This window comes from Oenanthe melanoleuca, chromosome 12 (assembly GCF_029582105.1).
Source record: "Oenanthe melanoleuca isolate GR-GAL-2019-014 chromosome 12, OMel1.0, whole genome shotgun sequence".
Classification (NCBI taxonomy): domain Eukaryota; kingdom Metazoa; phylum Chordata; class Aves; order Passeriformes; family Muscicapidae; genus Oenanthe; species Oenanthe melanoleuca.
Window position 1 is genome coordinate 20,124,606 of NC_079346.1, and position 22,899 is coordinate 20,147,504.

Sequence of the window (22,899 nt, forward strand, 5' to 3'; positions counted from 1 at the left end):
TGGGGTTCACTCCCTGAAAGCTGCCAGGGATTTCTGGGTCTGCAGATACTGTGCACTGCCTTGGTGCTCCCTTCAATCCATACCAGGCTCACACAGGGTTTCACAGATGTTAATTTTGCCAGGTCACACTTCTGCAGGGGTAGAGAGATGCAGCGAGAACTGACCACCAGCCTGAACCCACCTGTGCTGTCCCTCTCCACACAGCTTCCACAGAGGTCCGTCCGCAGAGAGGCAGAGATGTCAGCCTGAGCCCACCCTGCAAGCATCATGACCCAGAGCAGGCTGGACTGACTGTGCACGTACAATAAATTAACACACCCACACCCGAGAGCTGGGCTGAGCACAGCCTGCCCACTCACCTCAGATCCCTGCCAACCACACAGGGAGCCCTCAATTTCCTGCACAAAATGTACAGTCTCATCAAGAGGAGATGCCCATGGAAATCTGGGCATTTGACAGCTCTACACAAGACTCACAGGAAATACACAGGAGTCCTGTTTTCTTTCTCCTGGTGGTAACCATACCTCCAAACTCTTCACTCCACAAACCACTACCCCGTCAGCAAGGCAGGCAGCACCAGATTGGACATACAGCACTCCTCTGACTAAACACCATCTGCCTCGTGTGCCAAAGAATGATTCCACTCACAGCCAGCCAGCACTACTCTCCAGAAGAGCACCAGTGGAAGTGATTCATGCCATTATTAAAGAATACTGCTCATGTTCTACTAACAGAAACACAAGGATCCATTTTTGGTTATGAAAACACTGTCAAGGTCCACTGGTTTAATTTTATCCTGAAATGGGAGCATATGGAAAATGGTGCCCTAGGGAATAATGCTATTCTCCTCAACAGATGTTCTTGCCAAAGGAAACATTTGGAAGGAAAGCAGGTGTGATTGATGAGATGGTTCACAACTGTAAACCTTGGCCACAACAGCAACACCATTTCCATTTCATTTTGGGCTATATCAAGAAGAAAGAAAAGCAATTAAATTACTGTAACAGAAACTCAGGAAGGGAGGAGGACAAACACACTCATTCTGTATCCTTAGAGAAACCATATTGTGTGTTAAAATAGTGCCAAGCGAAACCAGTAATAATTTAATAATCTTTCCAATAAAGTGTTATTATTTCACAAAAAAACCCTTCAATATGATGATACTACAGTAACCAATTTAGAGCTGATTTACCACTACAATAAATCAGATTAGCTCCTCTTTTGTTATTACTACTGTCTCTCTACCAACCTTAAGTTAATAACCAATGATTTCTTCTAGTCTATTTACTTGGTTGCTTCACTAAATACATACTGAGCCAGGAAAAGACCTACTCTCAAGAGATGAGGTTTTGTGGAAAAACAAGCATTAACCTCAGTACTTTAGCCTCAGCCAAAAATGACACATTAACACTTCACTGCTTTTGAGATTTAAGTGCTGCATTTTTCCTCTGCTATGACCAAACCCCACCATGTAATATTGTGACAGTATTGGCACTAGCTCGACACGTTCAGCTTATGCTGAGCAGAAGGCAGCAAGGCACTCAATACAGCATCTTTGAGAAGACTGTGTTCTTACAAACAGTGACCTTGACAAATGCTCCCAGATATAGCATTTCCAGAAGGCATCAAGATAAGGCTCCTTCATTCTGCAGGATTATGTATGATGTCCAGTGAGCCTTGCAAATTAAGTCATAGAAGCACTGAAAACATTTTTTCAACCCTGTCATTAATAAGGAAAAAGAATCATCACTAGTACACTATTTAAAACAAGACGAGAAAGACAGCAGGAAACATCAACTGGGAATGCCCTACCATCACTTCCTACAGTCACAGCTGTAACAATGAAGGTTGACAGAGTACAGATGACAAAGTTAGTTGGCATAAAACCCCATCACTTTCGGCTGGAAGGTGAATCTCAGGGGAATAGCAAGACCACAGAGCCAGGGCCAGGCACTGATGCTGCCCCCCCTTGCTCTGAGGCTTCCATGTCTTAGCTGACAAGGCACCGTGACCATCTCCTGAGTGAATGAGCGACTTGCACACTGAGCAAGTCACACACTCTACATGTTCAGAGCAACATTTTCCTTAAAACCAGTCCAGACCTCCAGTGCTGGACAAACCACTATCAATCAGGCCACATCAGTTTATCTCTGCTCATAAATTCAAAGTTCCACTGCCATCAGACGCTTGGGTGAGCTTTCCGATTCTGAGCCTCCAGTCATCAAATCCAACAGAAACTAAAAGTATAAACAAAACTGTAAAGGAACAACCTTAGAGGCACCAATGCTCATCAGCAGAAAAAGAGCCTTTTTTCCTGTTTCTTTTTAAAAGGAAGAACTGTCTGGAAAACAGAAGTCTTTGTTTTTAATGGTACATTCAAAAGTCAAGGATTCCTGCAGGAGCAAACTAGGCACAACTTCAGGATATTACAGACCTTAAAAAAAAAAAGGCAAAAACTCACAATTCAGAAGTAATATGAGCACTTAAAAATATATTTACAAACTAAAGTGCAAGGGATTTAATCTTTCTGAAGATTCCACCTTGCACTAGAGTACAAGGTGTTGGATGAAACCTAAAAATTTTGACAATATGTTCCTGATATTTGAAAAAAGAGACAAGCAGTAGCTCAAAGTCTTAGATGAAGGAGCTGCTTCTTGTGGAAGACCCCTACATGAGAACAACCAAGGTCAAATGCAGGACATGCCAAATAATCTTGTTCATAAACTTAGCAACTTTCATATTTAAACAATTAGAATTCTTGCCATGTCACTGCTAAAGCAAAGCTGTGCTAAACCTTTTCTCCTCCTCCTTGTTTCATCTGCTCAAAGCCAGTTCTTCCTGAGCTAACTTCATCCTCTAGCCTTCACAGTTCTCTTCCTTACAGTGCCTTTTCCCTGCCTTTGCCTTTCTGCAGAGTTATTACAGACCTCTTGGCTTGCTAGGCTTACTGAGCTAAAGTCCAGCCTTGCTTTAGCAGCAAGGTTCTCCTTTAATTTACTCACTCTGGAGGCCCTTCATGACACACTCTTCCTTTTTGAAGGCAACTGTCAGGGCAGTCCCTGTACCCAGACAAGTCCCTGCTGCTCTCAGGTGCTTGATTCCTCTGCAGCAGAATCAGTCAATTTTTGCTGACTGGCTGTTATTTGCAGTTATGCACCATAAACCTTACATGATCTCAAACCAGTTCAACCCACTGTTTATTAAATAAATGCAAACAGAACTTGCCAACATCTCCTTTTAAGATGAAATTATAGGCTGGCTCCTTGCCAAACTAAACCAAACTTTCATTATCTGCTGCTGGTTGAAATAACAGTGCTCACAGGACTGGCCGTATCAATGTCAGTGCAAATCTTGTGACACAGTGTGTGCCCAATGCCACAGGACAGAGTAAGAATTGTAGCAAGTGGATCTGGAAGTCACCAGGAAATATCTCCAGTCTGCTCCCTTGCTCCAAGACAGGAGAAACTTTTCTGACAGATCTGCACACAGTGAGCCTGCCTAAGGAATATTTGCCAACGCCTAACTGCTCTTAGTTAGAAAGGTCTTCCTGTTCTCTAACCTACATGTCCTTAGTTTCATTTTGAGCCCATGAGTTATTTGCCTGTACGTGGTGGCCATGAAGACTCATTCATTCAGCTCCTCCTTTAAGAAAGTGTTTGGGTTGTTTTACAGATACTGTTCTTCAGATGGACAAACCATCTCTCACTATCAACAACAAACCTGAGATCTCTCTATGCTGTCATAACCATGTGCTGGATTCTGAAGGACCAGTCCCACATTTTTCTTGAAGTGAGATGCACGCAGTGCTTTGCACCAACAGCCTGTATCCATGGGAAGAGCCCAACATTTTGTACAGTAAGGTTGGGGAACATCATCTGAGAGTAGAGATCATGGTCCCCAACTTCCCTATTGATACATATCTCTGCTTTTGGGAAAAGCAGAGCCCCAGCAGGTGTTCAATAGATTCTTAAATAAAATTAATCTGAAAAGCATACATTGCATTGCAACACACAGCAGCAGCTGAGGTTAACTTGAGTGCTCAGACTTTGAGCCATAGGTTTAGTTTACCTGTGGGACCAGGTACACAATACAGCTCTAACTCCTTTTCTGGAAAACCTTTTGAGTTTGGTGCACTCGCTCTGCCTTAGAACCATGGGACAAGGCCCTGCAGTCAGAAGGAAAATTCAGGAAGGCTACAGGCACTGCAGCATTTGAGATATTAATCTTTCAACAGAAACAGCTTTTCAGAACAGCCTGAACAGGCTTATACATCCCAATTAGATACATCCCTCCTAAAGCAACACCTCAGAGGAGGTTCTGCATCCTCCTCTCCCAGCGACTGTGTTCACATCCAAGCCGCCTGGGCCAGCCCACTTGTGTGCATCTCCCCTCAGCCCCACTACTCTATGCATGTGGTGCCTGCTGTCCCTGCCCACCACGGCAAGGCAGCTGGCCAGGCAGACACAAAACATGCTGCTCAGAGGGCAGCACTGATCCTGCATCCCACCTGAAAGGCAGAGAAAGGGCAAGGACTTTCTCCATGACTCTCTGGAAATGTAATGCAAAAGGAGAAAGAGTAATTCAGGCAAAATCTTCCCAGAGGGAAAAAAGTCCTCCAACCCCATCTCACGCTGAAGACTCAAGCCAACTCCACTTAGATGAAGTAACCAGGAGAGAGGCAGACAAAAAGGCATCCCTGCTCTGATTGCATATTGCTGGCAGCTCCCAAACTGTGAGCTTGTCCCTTTCCACAACCATCCATCCCAATAGGCCCCAACTCCTTCTTCCCTACCGCCCCCCCCCAAACAGCCCCCAGTCATCCAGAGTCCCTGAGTCACCCTTCTTGCAAGCATTCATTCATTTTCCTTATCTTCCCTGGAAAAACACTTGGAGTGCCATCTTAATTTTCTGCTGCACTGACATTACTTCATTACTTACCTCCCAGGAAAAAAAAAAAAAACCAAACCCAAACAACCAATCAGTGCAACATTATTTCCAGCAGTAGCCAAATCCAACCTGACACCAGCTGGGTGTGTGTCAGGTTCCAGGCTTCTGCAGAGCCCTAAGGATAACCTGCCCATGGCAAACCAGCCGGGCAGAAAGCCCTGGTGTGCCCAACAAGGCAGAGGCAGTGCACAGTTCACTCCTCTTAAGATCTTGATTAACTCTTTCCTGAGCTGCATTTTCCCTCTCCTGTGTCCAAAAAGTACTGAATATTATGCAAGCATTTGGGATCCAGGAGACTGATCATTGTCTTAGACACCCCCATTCCCTTTGACTGGTGTGTTGGTGTAGAATGCCAAGCTCACTGCCCTCCACCATTCACGGTTTCACTGCAGACAACAGCTCTTACTGCTCTTCATGCCTGCACTGTGTAACTATGTGTGTGGACACGGCTCTCCGTGACCAGCTTTCACCGCATTTCACAGCAGTTTTGAGAGGAAGGAACATTAGGAACTCTCTCCTATGAATCATCCTCTTCGTCAATAGCACAGGCAACCAAGCAACAGCCTGTGCAGGAACAACTTGTGCATGGCAAGAAAAGGTCCTAATGGCAGGCTGACCTGTAGCCATGCTTTACAAAAGGCTCTGTTACAATTTCCCATTTCCAAACAGCTCAAGTTATTCATGCAACAAGTTATGCAGGTAACAAGCCAGGCAACAAATGAGACAGGATAGAGGAGATGGCCTAAGGGAGGTTTAAGTTGGATTCTCTAGGAAGGAAAAAATTCCTCAGTGAAATGGTTCTTCAGCCCTGGCACAGGCTGCTCAGGGCACTGGTGGAGTCACCATCCCTGGAAGTATCAAAAAAATGCATGGATTTGGCACCTGAGGACACAGCCTAGTGGTGAATCTGGGGGTGGTGCTGGGGATGGTTGGACTTGATGATCTTAAGAGATCCTTTCCAAACTTAATGTGTCTATGATTGTGTTTGCCTGTGCCAGGCCTGAGCAGGAGAGCAGTGCCCACAGGGCCCCTGGGAGCCTCATCACCCCCATTGATCCCATCACGGTTTATCTCCCATCCCTGAAATACCCACACACGTGTTTGCTAAGCCAACAGATTTCACAGCAGGTAACCCAACTAATCCTTGCCCTCCTGCTCTGCCCCACGCCCTGTGCTCGGCCAGACCCCTCTCACCAAGCTGCTGCCCTACAGACACAGCCTGGTCCCACTGGAGATGCCCCAGCCCACCCTGCACACCTGGCAGAATGGGGAGATGCAGAGGCCACAAAGGGAGACACATCTGCAGCCACCTCTGCCCAAGTTTCATTTCTTATGATAAAAAAGATACCTGGTTACATTCCTCCAAAGGCAGCTTCAATTTCTCTGAAACAGATGAGAACTATCTGTCTACTACAGATGATTCTGCTTGATTTTTTTTTTGTATTTTTAACTTCAGACAGAAGATCTTCCATTAAATGGAGAGTATTATACGGAACAACCAAGTCTTACAATGCACCTTGCATTCATTATAATCAAAGTATGATTTGACATGTAATAGTTTAAATAAACTGTTATGTAAAGTGAGGAAAAGATTTCCTCACTCAATTTAATTTACAGGCTCTTAAGAAATTCAGAAATACTTCAACTTAAAAAATTATGCAAAACAGAAGGAGAGAATGTAAATTCTTACAAAAAATAGGTGTGCACTTAAATCCAGAACAAAAACCACCTCTTAATTCAAGTAACTCAGCAGAGCTTAAGTAACTTAAAACAGGACTTCAAAGAAATTATAGGAATAGGTCAGTTCAGATTAAATAAGTATTTTCTGTGGCATTAATTGGAATCCCTTACGATAGGGATACCCATTGCAAGAATGATTATCCAGAAATAAACACATGAAGCATAATGAGTTATCCCATGAAGCTCAGACAGCTTCTCGTTATTTACTAAAAACTAAGAGAGAAAAACTAAACCACATTCAAAGGAAGCTGCCCATACAGGTTAGTTTAGAGGACATCCTGTTAAACTGAGAGGAGGATATAACTAATAATTTTCTTATTGTGGCTTTTATATATTGGCTGCTGTTCCAAAGATGGATTAAATGCCACGGTTGCTTTCTTAGGTATCAAATTAAAAGCTCTGTGATGACCTTTCATTCCCAATGGAGCATTTTAGTTGGCTTTTCTTTTTTAAAAAAAAGTCTTAGCTACACATTAGGTCCTTCAGAACACTACCCTGAGTAAAAATGGTTTCAAGTGCAACAGAAAAAGATAGGATAGGAAACAAATACACCAACAGAGGCTTGGGCTATGATTCCATTGACAAACCTCCCCGATGCACACCCTGTGGGTAACCAAGGGGAGCCCTACAAGCACAAACACCAACACCATGCACCACAATATTAAGACATTTCACATGAAAGTAAGATTTTGCAACTTAATAAACACACACAACCAATTTCTTCTAAAAATCACATGGACTTAGCCTGGAATAGCACTCAGTATTTCCAGCTTTCAACTCTGCAGGTGATGAAGGTGAAAGACCAGTCCCAATCTGCAGCTTCTGAAATACAGGAAAATACAGGGTGAAAAATAATCACCCTTATCTACTGAAAAACCGAACACACTAGGGTAGTTTCTTTTTTGTGTTTAATTCCCTTTAATTCCCTTTAGTTACCATTCCTAGAGTGGGAGAAATCCAAGTCAGTCAAGGAGTTTTCTCCCTGAAAACTGAGACAAGGCTGACTGAAGAGATTTGTCTCATCATATCCCTTTCTTCCAAGACATTTCCATGGAACAAAAACACATTAATTCCCCTGTAATAATATACAGGTAAAAAATATGTTATTAAAAGAGCATTGCAGGCACTGGCCCCCAGCATGCACTCCCAACTGTGGGCTACCATGACACAGCGCAGGTCACATCAGTCCTTCCCATTCTCCTTTAACTATAAATCCAGAAAATTTCTCCTGACCCTTTCCACTCTTTCAATTAACCTGATTATAGAAATAATCTGTGGGATTTCTCTGCTGCAGTGCAAAGAACTAGAGCAGTGAGCAGCCTCCCTGGGGATTCAGCAGCACAGTAAACTATGCTGAGCCTTTCATCTGGACAAAAGCCTGGTTTTCCTCAAGCTCTAGATGAGAAAGTTCTCAGAGACCACTCAGTTTGTGTTAGCACTCTTGAAACAAACAGAATATGAATTACTGCAAACAGCATTCTTTTTCCAGAACACATTTTTTAGTCTGAAAGCCTAAAATTCAGGTAGAGTACTTTAAAATATTGCCCGTGACATCAGTAAACTGGGATCCCTTTACAATAAGGGATGCCCATTTGTTATGCCTATTTTAGTCTACAGGACAAAAAATTACACTGAATACTCCAGCTCTTGTAAATTATTTTAGCCTACAAGATTAAAAATGTCCAAGTTGGAGCTCTAAAAGGTTCTAAGTAGCTGTAGTTAAATTCTAGATCTCTCAGCAAAGGATGCTCAGAAGGATTCAGCAAAGGACTTTTTGCAGCAGGAGGCTGGATTAGTCTTGCCATCAGATTCAGGTGATTTTCATGGAAGTCAATGGCTCCAATATCACAAAAGTGATATTAATAAATAATAAAGATCTAGACATGGATTACCATCCCATACAAAAGCCCAGACATTTTCAAGATGGGGAAAAAAACTTGTGAGTCATGAAGTGTTTCACTCAAAATATTTTAAAAGCTTTGTTTTCAGGAGCTTTCAAAATTAGAACTGTCATGAAAAATAAAAATAATAAATAATAATAATAAAACAAAAATCTTAGCACAACCTTTGTTGGAGCTGCAATTCCATTTTAAATCCCAAATTTCTTAATTTTCTAACATCTTAGAGTATGACAGTGAATGATCAGCATGGTCTCACACACAGTACTCAAGAGAGAACTGATTTATCAGTTGCAGAGTAAAGATACTTCCAGATGTTTGTAAAAGTCTTAGGTAGAACTAACCAGCTCACAGTCCACCTAAATGACTCCAAGCACATTTTAAACAAAGCGTTTGACAACTCAGAAGCTAAAGAAGATTTAGGATTTTTTTAAAATCATTCAACCTACCAGAAGCACATTGCCTATTCCATTATGAATGCCATGTACAATTCATTTTCAAATCACGCATGCTTCAAAAAAACTTTTAACAAAGAGTAATACTCACTGCCATAATCTCATTTATCAGCTCTTAAATTTAGAAGAACACTGACAAATTTAGATTCTTGTATTTCTGTCATTTGTCCAAACACTTTATTATGGTAACTACTGCACATATGCGTTTTTTTTAAAGGAATGCTCAGATACATCTTAGGGATAAGCCTTAAGCAAAGCCCAAGAAAACCAATGGCAAACATATGCCATGAATATGGAAGAAAACAGCAACTCAACAGGGAGATCAAAGCAACCTAAATGAAGTCAAATCACTCCACAGCCATCTCTTTAGGGATCACCCCTCCACTTGCAGTATTGTTCCCAGATTTATCCCACACCAACTGTTAAACAAGGTGTAACACTAAAAGATGAAGCCAGAGAACAGCACCAATGTTCCTCAAATCAGTTTCATAAAAAAAGGCAGAATTACCACAATATTCTTTGAAGAGCAAAGGAAGCATTTGAGCCTGTCAAGCCCTGGAACCACCAACTCTCTACGTATGCTACAGAAATACATGTATTTGCAAACATGCTGATTTTGCATGTTCTCCCTGTGGGGATTAGAGGTTTATGCACTGCTGCATACTCTACACAGCTACAGTGTTGCTTTCCATGTCTCCTGTCAATTTAAAAAAAACTGTGTGTTCACTGTGATCCCGCTAGATTCTTAAGACCTGCCACCACCCCATCATGATCAGTACATGCAATTATTTTTAAAGCAGGTAAACTTATACAGGAATTTTGGGAAACCTTAGAATAAAAGCTTCTGCTCTAGGAATGTTACTACTTTTCGAAGTACATCACATCCTTAAAGAACAAACTAGGCAGAATGCTTACTGAAACATGTATAAACCCTGCCTCAGGAGGCTTAAAACTTTGGTACACAAGCACCTTAGAAACAGTATGTTCATTTTTTATCTTTTTTTTTAACTGAATACCTTAAAAACAGGTGAACAGGGTTTCATGACTAATTATTCATCTGTCTTAGATCTCTATGACTAATTAACATTCCAGCATACATAAGATCTTCCAGTTAAACCAGTCCATCCATTTCTTTCAGTCACAGAATTAAACACTTTGCTGTGTCACAGATTATAGATTAGCGAAGGATGTATTCTCCAAGAAAAATACAGACAAAACTACTGGGAGTTTGGTATATTGCATCAATTTAATGAATTTATGAAGAGCAAGAATTCTTTTACAGGACAAATTCCTCTGTGGCAAGGTGGGCAGGCCCTGGTGCAGGGTGCCCAGAGCAGCTGTGGCTGCCCCTGGATCCCTGGCAGTGCCCAAGGCCAGGCTGGACACTGGGGCTTGGAGCAGCCTGGGACAGTGGGAGGTGTCCCTGCCCATGGCAGGGGTGGAACTGGGTCAGTTTTGAGATCACTTCTAACACAAATCACTGACTGTAAGAGTAAGAAAACTCATCCTTTCTTGTTATTTATAGTGGCTGTCAAAAACACATTCAAAGGTTGATTTTCAGCCTTTGCTCCTTGAGGAAAATGTGTTCCACAATACATTTAGTGAGTAAATCAGTATAGTGACAAGTAAACAAAACACTTCTCAATTTTTGGTGAACTTGATAGAAAAGAGAAGGAGAAACTCTCCAGTTGGCCCCACTGAATAAGAAGCTGCAGCAAAAGCTCAACTTGGGTAGCTGCAAAGCCCATAGAATGGCACTATCAGAAGTAAGCAAACTGTTGAAGCAGTTACACAGGGAGTTCACATCCTATTAGGCACCAAGGACTCCACTGCCAGAGGATTTCATTAGTTACCCTGCTGTCAGAAATCCATTAGGAAATACACACATCTTTCATGGCACAGAGGTCACAGTTCATAAAACATTACATTGCTCTCTCTTTTTGCACACAAAAATTAGCTTGTGGAAATGTTTTCATGACTCCTTTCTCTAATAAAAAAAATAAATTACAACTTCAACTCTAAAACTCAGATCTTGCAAACAGGATAAAGCATGCAAAAATGCAGAATATATAAGCTTTATGGAAGCTTGTTCTTAAAAAAAGCACTTCCAGCATGTGAACTGTACTTGCAGGAGCAGAACTGCAGTACCAAAGCATCAACAAGGCAGGCAGAAAGATCACAACTATCACTCACTGCTAAGAATCAGACACAATTATTGCACAAGAGGTTATAGGTGGACACCGCTGAAGGCCTAGGCACATTTTAGCCAGGCCTTTTTCAGGTCATGAAACTTTCTCAGCCTCAGCTAGGATTTTTAACAAGCTAGAGGCTCTTTCCCTACTGTAAACATGAGAAAGAATCATGAAAGATAAACACCTGCTAGATCTGTGAGAAAGCCTGGGACAAGAGGTATCTCCTTCTCTGACCAATGATCTGTCTGGATTTTGTTTCACACAAACTGCCTTATTTAAGGCAATGGCTTCCTTCAATAAATTGCTCTTTCTTGCACCAAGTAAGAAAGTGCCTTGTTGCTGTTCTTTACGCTGCGCCTAACCCTTCTTACAGCAACAGTTATAAATTACCTTTGTATCTTGTCTCACTAGATGCCACCCTATTTTCCTTTGTTTCTCTTCAAATTCTGATTTCCATCCCAGGTTCATCAGTATGTTCAGAGACACCAGATGCTATCCCAGCTGTTGCTGACTGATGATCCCAAGGCTGCACAAAGCAGTGCCCTGAGAAACACCCTGCACAACTGGGAGACTCTCAGGTGAAATGGCATCTAATCAGATTAATCACAGGAGATAATTTCATACAATTGTGAAAATGACCTCTAAAGAAAAATAAGGTATGTGAAAAAAGGGTAAGTGTATATACACTGCAGCAGGGCAGAAGGTATTAAGAGTAGAACAGCACCCTATTAACTTTTAGTGGTGGCAGAAGACAGGAAAAAGAAGGAAAGTCATTCAAACTGCTTTTTTAAAGCCCACTGGAAAACTTCTCTGAAGTAGCATCCATTTTACTAATAAAGCTTTCCTAACCAGCCAGTGAGGGTGATAAGGCATTGACACAGATGGCTCAGAGAAGCAGTGGATGCCCCATCCTTGGACATGCTCAAGGCCAGGTTGGATAGAGCTTGGGACAACCTGGGGTAGCAGAAATTGTCCAAGCTCATGGCAGAGGATAGAAATGAGATGGCCTTTAAGTTCCTTTATAACCCAAATCCTTCTGTGATTCCAAAAATGCCAAAGGCAGGCAGACAGGGGTTGATAAAGCACCCTATAAACCTTTCCTAACCTGTAACAAAGCCAGACCAGCATCAGTCACAACCACCACACCCAGACAACACAGGGTTCAGCAGCAACATTGGATTTAATTTTCAGGGCCCAAGTTACTAAAGCATGTATTTTTTGTGGTGTCCTGCTTGGACAAAGCCAACTGCCCCAGGCACAGACATTCTCATTCCTGGCACTCTCCATCAGCAGCTCCATGCTGAGAGATTGCCTCCCAACAGGGCTACAACCCCTGGCAGAGTTTATTACAGATGGGATTGTTATTCAGCAACACCACAAAACGAAGAAGTCCACACAGTATGTGTGGCTAAAATCAAATGCCCAATCCCCTCCTTGTGGCAGTTGCTTTTGAATACCCAGACTCCATTATGCCAAGTGTCTCATTTCATACAGAAAAGCCTCAAAATATAACTATGCAGCAAAACTTTCTTTGAAGCCCACAGGTGCATAAGCCTGAGCCTGTTATCTTCTTCCCTCAAACAAAATATAATGGTTTCTATATATTAAATAAAAGTATATCCACACTTCAGTAAATGAAGCTGTATTTAATGCTTCAGTGTTACTTAGAGAAAGAATTGCTATTTGTAATAGTTATGCAGCTTTACTGGTTAAAAACTTGTCATGTTGGATTCATCTAAGTGAACAGATACACATATATTTTAATCACACATTTTATGTAAGGACTGTTTCTCGTGGTAAGGGATATCTGCCTCTCATCAAAGCCTTCCATGTTCACATCCCCCTGTGGGGATGTTGTGAACCCATTGCATGGCAGAAGATTGGGCTCTGGCAGAGTGCTCACAAGTGGGGAGAGAAATTCAAGCAGTCAACTCCTAAACAAAAATTATAATTTATTCCAGCAAGGTAAAAGGATATTTCACTTCCCTCTCCCAACCACAGTTATTTGCTACAAGTCCCTTTTTTCTGTCCTTTGAAAAGAAGGCTTAATCCTTTTGCTCAGAGAGGGATTCAGAGCTGTCTATAGCCTAGAGGAAGCAGCAGCATGCCTCTATAGCAGTATCTTGTATCGTGTGGGAATCTATCCAGTCTGCTTGATTTAACATGAGACTGTAAAAATAAAGCATAAAATTGACCTGGGTCCAAATGCATTCTGCTGAAGGCACTTGGGGCTCTGACAGCCAGTCAGCTGCCAGCACACTGAAGGCTTTGTGCCTTTCCTCAAGGTGAGGTGCCTGCAAGAGCTCCAGCTTCCAGCACACACCCAAATGGCCTCAGGCTTGGAATATGCCCCCCCCATGAGTGAACACAGCTGGGACCCAGAAATTAACTCTACAGCCATTCATCAAACTGCATCACAGAGACAGAGCTGAATGATGGCACCTGGAAGAGGTACTGCTCACCTCCCCTCCCACAATGGTCACAATTAGACTAAAGAACTTACACCAAGAGGGGAGATTCATTCCCAGTCCCCTTGTGTGTACAAGGCTCATTTTTTAGCAAACCCCTTTTAACTACTACCCTGGCATCTAAGGAAAGAGTGAGGGGCACAGCTCTTGCAATTTCATGCTTTCAAGACAGAAGATTCTGCCATTCTTAGCAATAAAAGTGTTATCATAATTGAGATAAAAGCAAGTCCATTTCATTAGTGTAACACTTGCTTTATTATCTACAACAACTCTCCAAACACACATTGATATGAAAGAGAAAAAACAAGTTCGGATGCACACAACCATGCTGGTTTTCCTTAATTAATCAGCAAAGCCTGGAACAAAACAAACTACTTTTGAGAATATCTGGCTCTTGTAAAACTGATTCCAGTGTTTCACAGAGCACAGGCCTGCAGCAATGAGCTACATCCACTGGAAGTTGTGATTCCCTCCACTTTCCCCGGGTTTCTGTTTGAACTGTAGGATTGATTCTGCTCAGTCAAGCACCACAGCTTCACAAGCTCCTGCCAGCACAATGGGGCACCTGAAACAATCCAGCATCAGAAAAGGCAATGTGAAAAAGCTGCTTATCATATAAAAATCTGGAATAAACACCACTATCTTAATCCTTTAAGCATGTCCTAGTGAGAGAAAGGAACATCCATTTTAGAAGCAGACAGAGGCAGTGCCTTGGTTTATGCTGCTTCTGTAAAATCAATCTCACTTCTCAATACATGAGGTGACCAACTGTCATCTGTTCTTTTTAATAAAGCCTTATTTCATAGAATATAGAAAAAATTTTACTATTCAGCTAAAGAAAAAACTCTTCCTCCATCTGTTTAGTCTGACTTGGTTTTAGGCAGTTTAAGCATGTGAGATGCACGAACACTGTCTTTGGACAAGCCCTATTAATTCAGAAATATAGAACATCACATTACTTGGCTTAATTCTGAGCCACAGCTTAGAGACTCATGGTTTGTCTAAAAAGTTAATGGAAAATACCTGACAGTTCCCCAAAACCACAGAAATATATAAATAAAAAAAAAACCTCCCCAAACAATAAGGCAGCCATCACCTGTAAAGGTTTATATTCAAATTCTCTGAGTTATGATGAAACAAAAGGCCTCTAAAACAGAGAGAGATGGACTATATGAGGACTTCCAGAATCAGAAAAAGATTAATTAACATCTTTAGTAACCACCAACTGTACTGCCTTCCACCACACAAAAGCATTACAAAAAAAGACTGTGTAACAAATATTCTCATTTCCTTTTTAGGTTCTTTTTTTTTTTTTTTTTTTTTTTTAGAGGAAATAATAATTTAACCAATCTAACTAGTAACTAACCAAAAATCACATTAAAATTCAAATTAACTTTAGAGATAAATCTGAGATTTATCACAGGATCAAATACCATTCTAAGAGCATTTAATTTTCCTTTAAGAAGGTCAAGAATGAATATCAAATTGAATTCACATAAAATGGCCAAGTTAGAACCCCCTGTGTTACTTGGCCTTGCCTTCCTCTCAGTTTTCCTCAGAATTCATGAATAAGTGGTTTGTAGCCCCCTGCAGCAAACAGCTGAAGAACAGATGGTAACAGGTCTTCAGTTACTCCTTCCTTTGCACTTTAAACAAGATGGACATTCCCAGAACATGCCTTACATTTTGCCCATTACTCCCACTGCACTTTTAACCACTGTATCACATAGCCATATTACTGCATTAACACTACATAGTAAAATTATTTTCCAGTGGGTGCAATTTTTTTAAAAAGCATTTTAGGGATTTTGATACACTGAAAGCACAGGTAAGACCATTCAAGACAAAGATGGAGCATCTCCCATAAAATACAAGATGAGTACAGGTATGAGTTTACTTATTTCTTTAAGGGATTGAGAAGAGAAATCACCACCCTCCACTACCTGCACACCACATAACAGTCACTCCAGAAAGTTTTCAGTGCACATTTATTACCAGCTGATTTGAAACACAGTCTAGGTTCACCAGTTGCTACAGACAACCAGCTGGGAAATAAGATGCTTGGTAAGGTTTAGAGGTGTTTGGTGACATGTGACAACTTGTATCCACACCACTGGTGACGGCAGGGGACGGGGAGAACAAGCAGGACTTGTGATCCACTCCATGCCCCAAATTCCTAGTGTCTTTTACAGGGCATGGGCATATGCATGTCAAAAGAATCTCTCAGAAGCTATGCAGCTAATTCTGAGTGGACAAAATGCCCAACAAGCACACTGGTTGTGATAAGCATAATGCCAGAATGAGATATGAACCTGTTTAGTTTGGAGGATAATGAGATTTTAGTCAGGGATACCAGAAGTTGCTTATGGTTTGAAGATCAGTCCATTGCAGAGCAAGGGACCAGTCACACATAAAAGGGGCTCTGTTTTGTGGTTTATGTAGGAACTGGTTTAGAAGGATGTACAAGTAGTCTCGTACTGGGCAGAGTCCAGGCAGAAGCAGCTGCAGCCAGGCAGTGCTGGAGAAGGCAGCTGTGACCCCTCCTGCAGGACAGCTGACCTCTGCTTCCCAGGAGGCAAGAGGGCATCAGGATCAGGGAGCTGTTCCCTTTTTTCAGAGCTACACAGGAATAGCAAGGTACTAGATTGAAGGTTGTTTCCACTTGATTTATCAACATCACAAGGAAAATCCTCTGCTGCCCTTCTTCGCCAACCTGGGTTTCAGGTACACCAAAATCAACACTGGAATAGCACTTATGCCGTCCAGAAGTGTCACTTCAGGGAAAAGATACATTTCCAAACAATTTCATATACATAAACATGAAACAGACCAGTTCTGCTTCCATGTAAGCCTTCTGGATATTTTCCAGCTGCTATCTGCAAGCCCCTCCTGTTGCAGTGCAACTCTTCCAGTTGGAGTGCCAAGTATCACACATCCCGTGTGACACACCTTTGGCTGCCCTTGCCTTATGCCTACAGCCTGTTCAGGCATCTTGGATCATATTTATGTTTTCTGGCCAGCAGACCCAGCCCAGAGCTTAATGCACACACAGGTAAGTGTCCCACTGCGGGCCATCAACAGCCACATCGTGGCAAATCTAAAAACCAAACTTCTCAGCACTGAACTCACATGAACCACTGCAGAAGGCTCCTGAGGCAGAAGAGATTTATCCCTACCTCCCTCCTCAAAGCTTTCACATCCAACCCTTACAATAGGGCTTCTACCTTCCAGAGACTCGTTTTCAAACCTCCAAAGCATCTCTAAGGTTCAGACTTAATCAAAACAGTTAACTCCAGTAACCAGCATCTTTCAGCACATCATTACCATTGCATCTGAACTCTTAACCTAACCACAAACTAACTAACAACCTAACTCTTACACCCTAACCACAAAACAATATTTACCACCAGTGTAAACATCACTCATTTCGGATTGTGCATCAATTGCATGGATCACCACAGAGACAGCTTGCAACACCAACTTTTTTCACCCCACATCAGCTGTGGATATGATATGACCAAAGGGACCACAAATATCCTTTACACCCAGCTTTGAAGTAATTTCTTCTTATGGCCACTGGACCCACACATTTATAATGAAGAATTTCACCAGAATTAAAAGAGCACACAACCAATCTTGAGGCACAATATGCTCCAAAGCAAAAGAAAGAAGTCTTGTGTGATTCACAAGCAGAATGTGAAGCCTGGCCCAGCTCTATTTCATTTACTGAATTTGAGAAGCAGCCTATTAATAGTTCACAACCATATCCCTGCCCTGCTTCTCTATGCCAGGGCAACAGCTCTGCTAACAAACACCAGTGATACAGGCACACACTTTCGTACTGACACCTTAAAGGACAGCTACGCCAATTGTTTCAATTTAAACACCTCACATTCACAAGAATTAACTGGAAATAGACAAAATTGGCCTTGAAGTTCATTTACTGTGAACAGATACACCAATATGAGATTCAAGCTTTCAGGTACAGTCTTGGTCTCCTTCTCCCAGATTTTCCAAATTATTCTGTTCATTTACACTACAAAGTCTATCTGGCCAATAAATTACCAGCACAGGTACTGCTACTACTTTGACATCAGATGAATGCTGCCAGCCAGCAAGGACACTAAAAAAAAAAAAAAAAGCCAAACTACCACACCAGTGGAAATCTTGAAATTACTACCCTTCTCAGGGGAAAAAACCTGGAATTTTGATACAGGGGCATAAGACTGTGATGATCACAAGGTGATCACCAGGCACCACATACCTTCCTGCAACAGCAGGATACAACAGCCCAACCTTTCCCCATTTCCCAACAACAACAACAAAAAAATCAAGTTAGATACCACAGCAGTATTCACAGTCCAAACAAGAACCATTAAGTACAATGAGGTCTCTGCATTTCATAGTACCAGGTCTGACTCTTTGCAGAGTCCCTATATATTCCCAAAGGGAAACATGATGGGTATTTTGAAACCATTCATCTAAAAGGAGTATTTGGCTTGCAAGCAAGGGAGTGGCAAAGCTTGTATTCATGATCCAACATTTTACTTTAGAGTGCAACACTGCGATACTGTTATGCCAAAATCTCACCACACAGCGATTGTACACAATCAATTAATATTAATTATAGCTGCTGAAAACCTTGGCATGCAAACCCTTCCAAAAGTGCAAGGGCACACTAATCCTGCTCTGGCACTTCAGCTCCATGAAGGAACAATAGCCTTATTTTCTAGCTAGAATTCAACTACAGCTTTCACCTCTTCAGACAGGTCTAAAGCCCAGATCATTTGGTTAGCGATTGGATCCCACCCTAATCAGAGCCATGACTTCAGTTCTGAACCCTAAAGCCGTCTTTTCAATGAAATAAAGCCACTGAACAAGAATGGCTCGCGAGGCCTTTGTACAGACGGACAAAGACACACAGGCAACAGCACAAGTGGGCTGAAAAACCGCTGAGCCAGGAAAGGATTAATGCCTGCATGGAACCTCAACGCCATACGCTTTAACTTCCCGGCTCCAACCGGAACAAGCACAGCTGCATCTCCAGAAGGAAAAAACTACAGGTTGCAACAATTTTTCCAGAAAAAGGCTCTGGGCTGGGTTCTGATGGTATGAGGCTGCAGAGGAAGGCATTTTGTCTCCAACAGCATACTGATAATGACAGCTTGCACTCAGTCTCCTGCTACCTATAGGGAACTTCAAATTAGTGCAGAAAAATACAAATCCAGGGAGATCTAACTGGCACAGCTCACAAAAAAAAAAAAAAAAAAAAAAAAACAGCAGACATGAATAAAGTTATTTACTTGACAGTATCCTCTGAAAGTTTTCCTTAAAATTCCCCAGCTGAACTGAGAGAGTATTCTACAAGGCAAAAAGCTGAAGACAACACAGCCATTCACACCTTCTCCCACTGCCTCCTCCATGCAAATCCAGCCCAGAGTCATAGGCTTTAATCCTGTAGTCGTTAAAGCCTTTTGTCATTCAATGAGGCTTTCCCAATCCAGACCAAAGCACTGTCTTCCAAAGTCACATACCATCTCACATTACCTCCGGCATCACTCAAAACTGCACATAACAGAGTTTAAGGAGACCCCAGCAGCCCCTGCCTCCTTCTAGGGATTCACACCAATTTCTCTAAAGCAGCCAATCCATAGTTTTCTTTCCACATTTAGAGGCCTAAAGCAAATCCTGTACTAAATTGGATATATCTGTCAGTAAGATCTGATTTGGGCTAAAGCACATATAGTGAAAACTAATGTGAATTGGAGCATTACACAGATTTCTACACGCAATCATTTCAAGAATTCCTAAACACGTGTAACTAAGAATAAGAATGCTATTCACCAGGTAAGAAAGCTTTCACACTGCAGTTTTCCCTTCACAGTCTCTTCCTTAGGTGTATATGATCCAGACTAGCATTTCCAAGTAGTGTTCTCCAATACATTTGGCAGGCTTTGGTCATTAAAACTGCTCTATTACAGAAAACATGGAAAATCTCTGTCAATCCCCCTGTTAGAGCCCTCTGAGAAAACCTGGCATCATGCTGAATTCTCATCTGTGATCGCTCTGCAGTGACGGAGCTGGCCTGGGCTGCGTGGACCGACAGGAGCAGCAACAGCATCTGCCAACCTGCCCTCCAACAGCATCCCAGCCACCATCCCTCGTGGATTCAGGCTGCTTAAGTACAAGCCTTACACACTCCAAATTCAGTTCCCAGCAAAGCCAGACAAAGCCCAGGCCTGCCCCCAAGCTTTCCTCCAGCAGCTCTCTTTTAAATTCCCTTAATCCCCCCAGGCCCCCTTTCCCCATAAATCCTTCAGGACCCCTGGGCTAGAAGGGAGAGGGTTCAGCCCCTCACCTTGCTCAGCTGCTGTGTCTCCCATCTGCATCCCCTTCTGATAAAAGCTGGAGAATGCATGACTATGAAGACTAGGAAGACTGAGAAGTGTTCCCCATAATTCTTAAGGGAGCAGTGCTGAAATGAATTATGATTATGTTGCATAATGAAATCAGATAATAAAGATGTGGCTGCACATTTACCCTCCACTAACCCAGTAATTTACAAACAGATTGGGCCAACATTGAAATATCAACAATCAGGAGCTCAGACTTCCAATAACACGTTATTTCCATGTCCGTTTCAAATACTCTTGTAGGCCATAAAGCTCAGCTACTCAGTGGAAGTTTAAAGACCCCAAATTATTATGAAGTGTTAATTAAACCTCCTTTCACCTAAGTTACAGAGTAACTCAGGCTGAAAATAAAACAATATTAAACCTGTATTCAGTTTTTCTCTTAGACAGGTCTCCTTCCAACGGATGCCAACAAAAGTGAGGTAACAGGCACTATAAGCTTCACTACAAGCAAAAAAATAAAAACAAAAAACCCAAAAAAACCCCAAACAAACATGTACTATTGTGACTTTTACCAAGGGCTAAAAAAATCCACCTTAGTTCCGTTAGCGATTACTGGATGATATTACTTCATTCTGAAGATCTAGAACTTGAATGTAAAAACCTGCCTTTTTAAAGGTATTTGGACAAGTCTTTGACCTAACCAAAGCACGGCACACATGATGCCTAAAAGGCAAGCACCGTGGCATATGTGGAGGTTTGATTCACCAGGACAGTGACAATCTCTTGGAATGGGAGAGGGAAGGTCGGAAGGAGCAGCTCCTCAGCCTTTATGAAACCATAAAACAAAAAGAAATTTTCCTCCTGCAAACGCACTCAAATCACAGACTGTCGGCGTCATTTTAACCGGGAGCTGCTGCTCCGAGAAGGGGCTGAGGCCGGGCCGAGCATCCCCGCTCCGCTCCGCCCTTTCCCCCCGCTGCGGGAGCCACGCGTGACCTTCGCTGCGCCAGGCGGATGCTGGCGGCAGCGGCGCCGGGCCGAGAGGGTTAAGCGTGGGAGGAGTGTACATAAGGTGGTGGATCCGGAGCCAATGGGGATATTGCGCTATAGTTAGACACTGGATCCTAAGCGATGGTGACCATAAAGGCTGCTCAGGGCTGAGCTGCTCTGGATGACACCGGCATGGTGCCTCTAGTTCCCAGCTTATAAGGCAGAAAAAAAAAAAAAACCACAAAAGAATCAGCTGGGCTTACCTGCAGTTCGCACCACGCGACTTCCACCCACGTCTCCGTGTCCAGACCCTTGTAGACCGTTTTGAAGGATCCCCGCCCGAGTTCAATATCAAACTTTAGGAACCTGCCATCCGGCGAGGTGGCAACCGCTTTCATGTCAGCCTCCTCCTCGGGCTCTTCTTTCTTAGCCTTGCCCTGGTCCTTGGCAGCATCCTGCGCCTCTCTCCGCTCCGCATCCTTGCCTGACTCCTTCTGCTCCTCGGCGCCCGCGGCGCTGCCCGAGTCCGGCGTTGCTCGCGGCTCCCCGGAACACTCGGCCTCACGGCCCGGCGCCTCCGCCGCCCCCTGCCCCGCCTTCGCCCGCTCCGCGATTATCCTCCTGGTTTTGGGGAGCAGGATGATTCTCCGCTGGTGCTCCGCCTCGGGCAGGTCGAAGGCGGGCTCCTCCTGGTCCGAGTCCACCACGCTCCTCCGCAGAAACCGCTGATGGACCAGCTTGGGGTCCCTGGTGCCGGGGCCCCGGGGCGGGGGGGCAGGGGCCCCGGGGGCTGCCGGCGCCGCAGCGGCGTCCGTATCCGCGGCTGCCCCGCTCCCCCCGCCGCCGGGCCCATCCATGTTCACGCCGGTCTCCGCAGCCAGGGGAGCGCCGGGTTCGGCAGCCGCTGGAACCCCGCCACGGCCGCCGCCTCTGCCGCCCCGCCGAGGTGCCGCTCTGGCATCGCCCCCAGTTTCCATCCGGGCCGAGGTCTCAGCGCCCGCCGCCGCCCCAGCCCGGGGGAGTCACCGCGAGCCGCGCCCGCGACGCCACCTGCGCGGGGCAGAGCGCAGCCCTGAGGCGCCGCCACGGCCCGGCCCGGCCCCCGGGTACCTCCCCCGGCCCCGGGGCTCCGACGACCCGGGCCCCCGGGCCGGGCCGCGGCCGCTCTGACTGGGCTCCCCCCTGTCCCCAGCAGGCGCGCGGCCGAGAGCGCCGGACGACCGGTGCAGCCCCTCACCTGCGGCGGGCCCGCGCACAAAGGCGCGGCGGGGCCGTTACTTACGTGCGGAGCCGGGGGCTGCCGTGCTCAGCGCCATGCGCGGGGAAGGCGGGCGGCGGAGGAGGGGCGGCTCTGCCGAGCGTGCGCCTGCTCGGGTGCGCGGCGGGGCCGGGGGAGCCGTTGCCGGTGCGGGGCTCGGAGGCTCGGCTCGGCCCGCCCCTGCGCCGCAGCCCGCCCCCGCCGCAGCGCCGGCCCGGCCGCGCCTCCCGCTCTGTGCCCGGCGGCTCCGCGTCCCTGCCCGCGGGTACCCTGCGGCAGCCTCTGCCCGCCGACGCTTTTTGTCAGGGGCTGCGATCCCGGGCAGCGCCCATTTAAGGCACCGGCGCTCGGCGGCCGCCAATGAGGCTGCGGAGGGTGGGCGGCCGCCCCTCGTCCTCGGCCCTCGGTTCCCTCGCCATCCCCCCGGCCCCGCCGCAGACAATGGGCGGGTCCCGCGCCCGGCCGCCGCCCGCTCCGCGCCCGCAACGCCCGCCCCTCGGCAGGTGCCCGCACGGGCCCCAGAGCATCCCCCGAAAGCGTCCTTCCAGGGCATCCTCCCGACAGGCATCCCCCGATGTGTCCCCTTTGGCGCAGC

The 22,899-nt window shown here is 44.7% G+C and overlaps 1 protein-coding gene across 1 annotated transcript in view; it reads right to left on the reverse strand.

The window, feature by feature from the left end:
- WNK2 (WNK lysine deficient protein kinase 2) overlaps positions 1-22,414 on the reverse strand; it is an 87,464-nt gene extending 65,050 nt beyond the window's left edge. Inside the window, 2 exon segments of the mRNA XM_056501948.1 lie at positions 21,310-22,096; positions 22,329-22,414. Coding sequence (XP_056357923.1) covers positions 21,310-22,023 — 714 coding nt within the window. The 5' untranslated portion in view covers positions 22,024-22,096; positions 22,329-22,414.
- Positions 22,415-22,899: the final 485 nt, after the last annotated feature.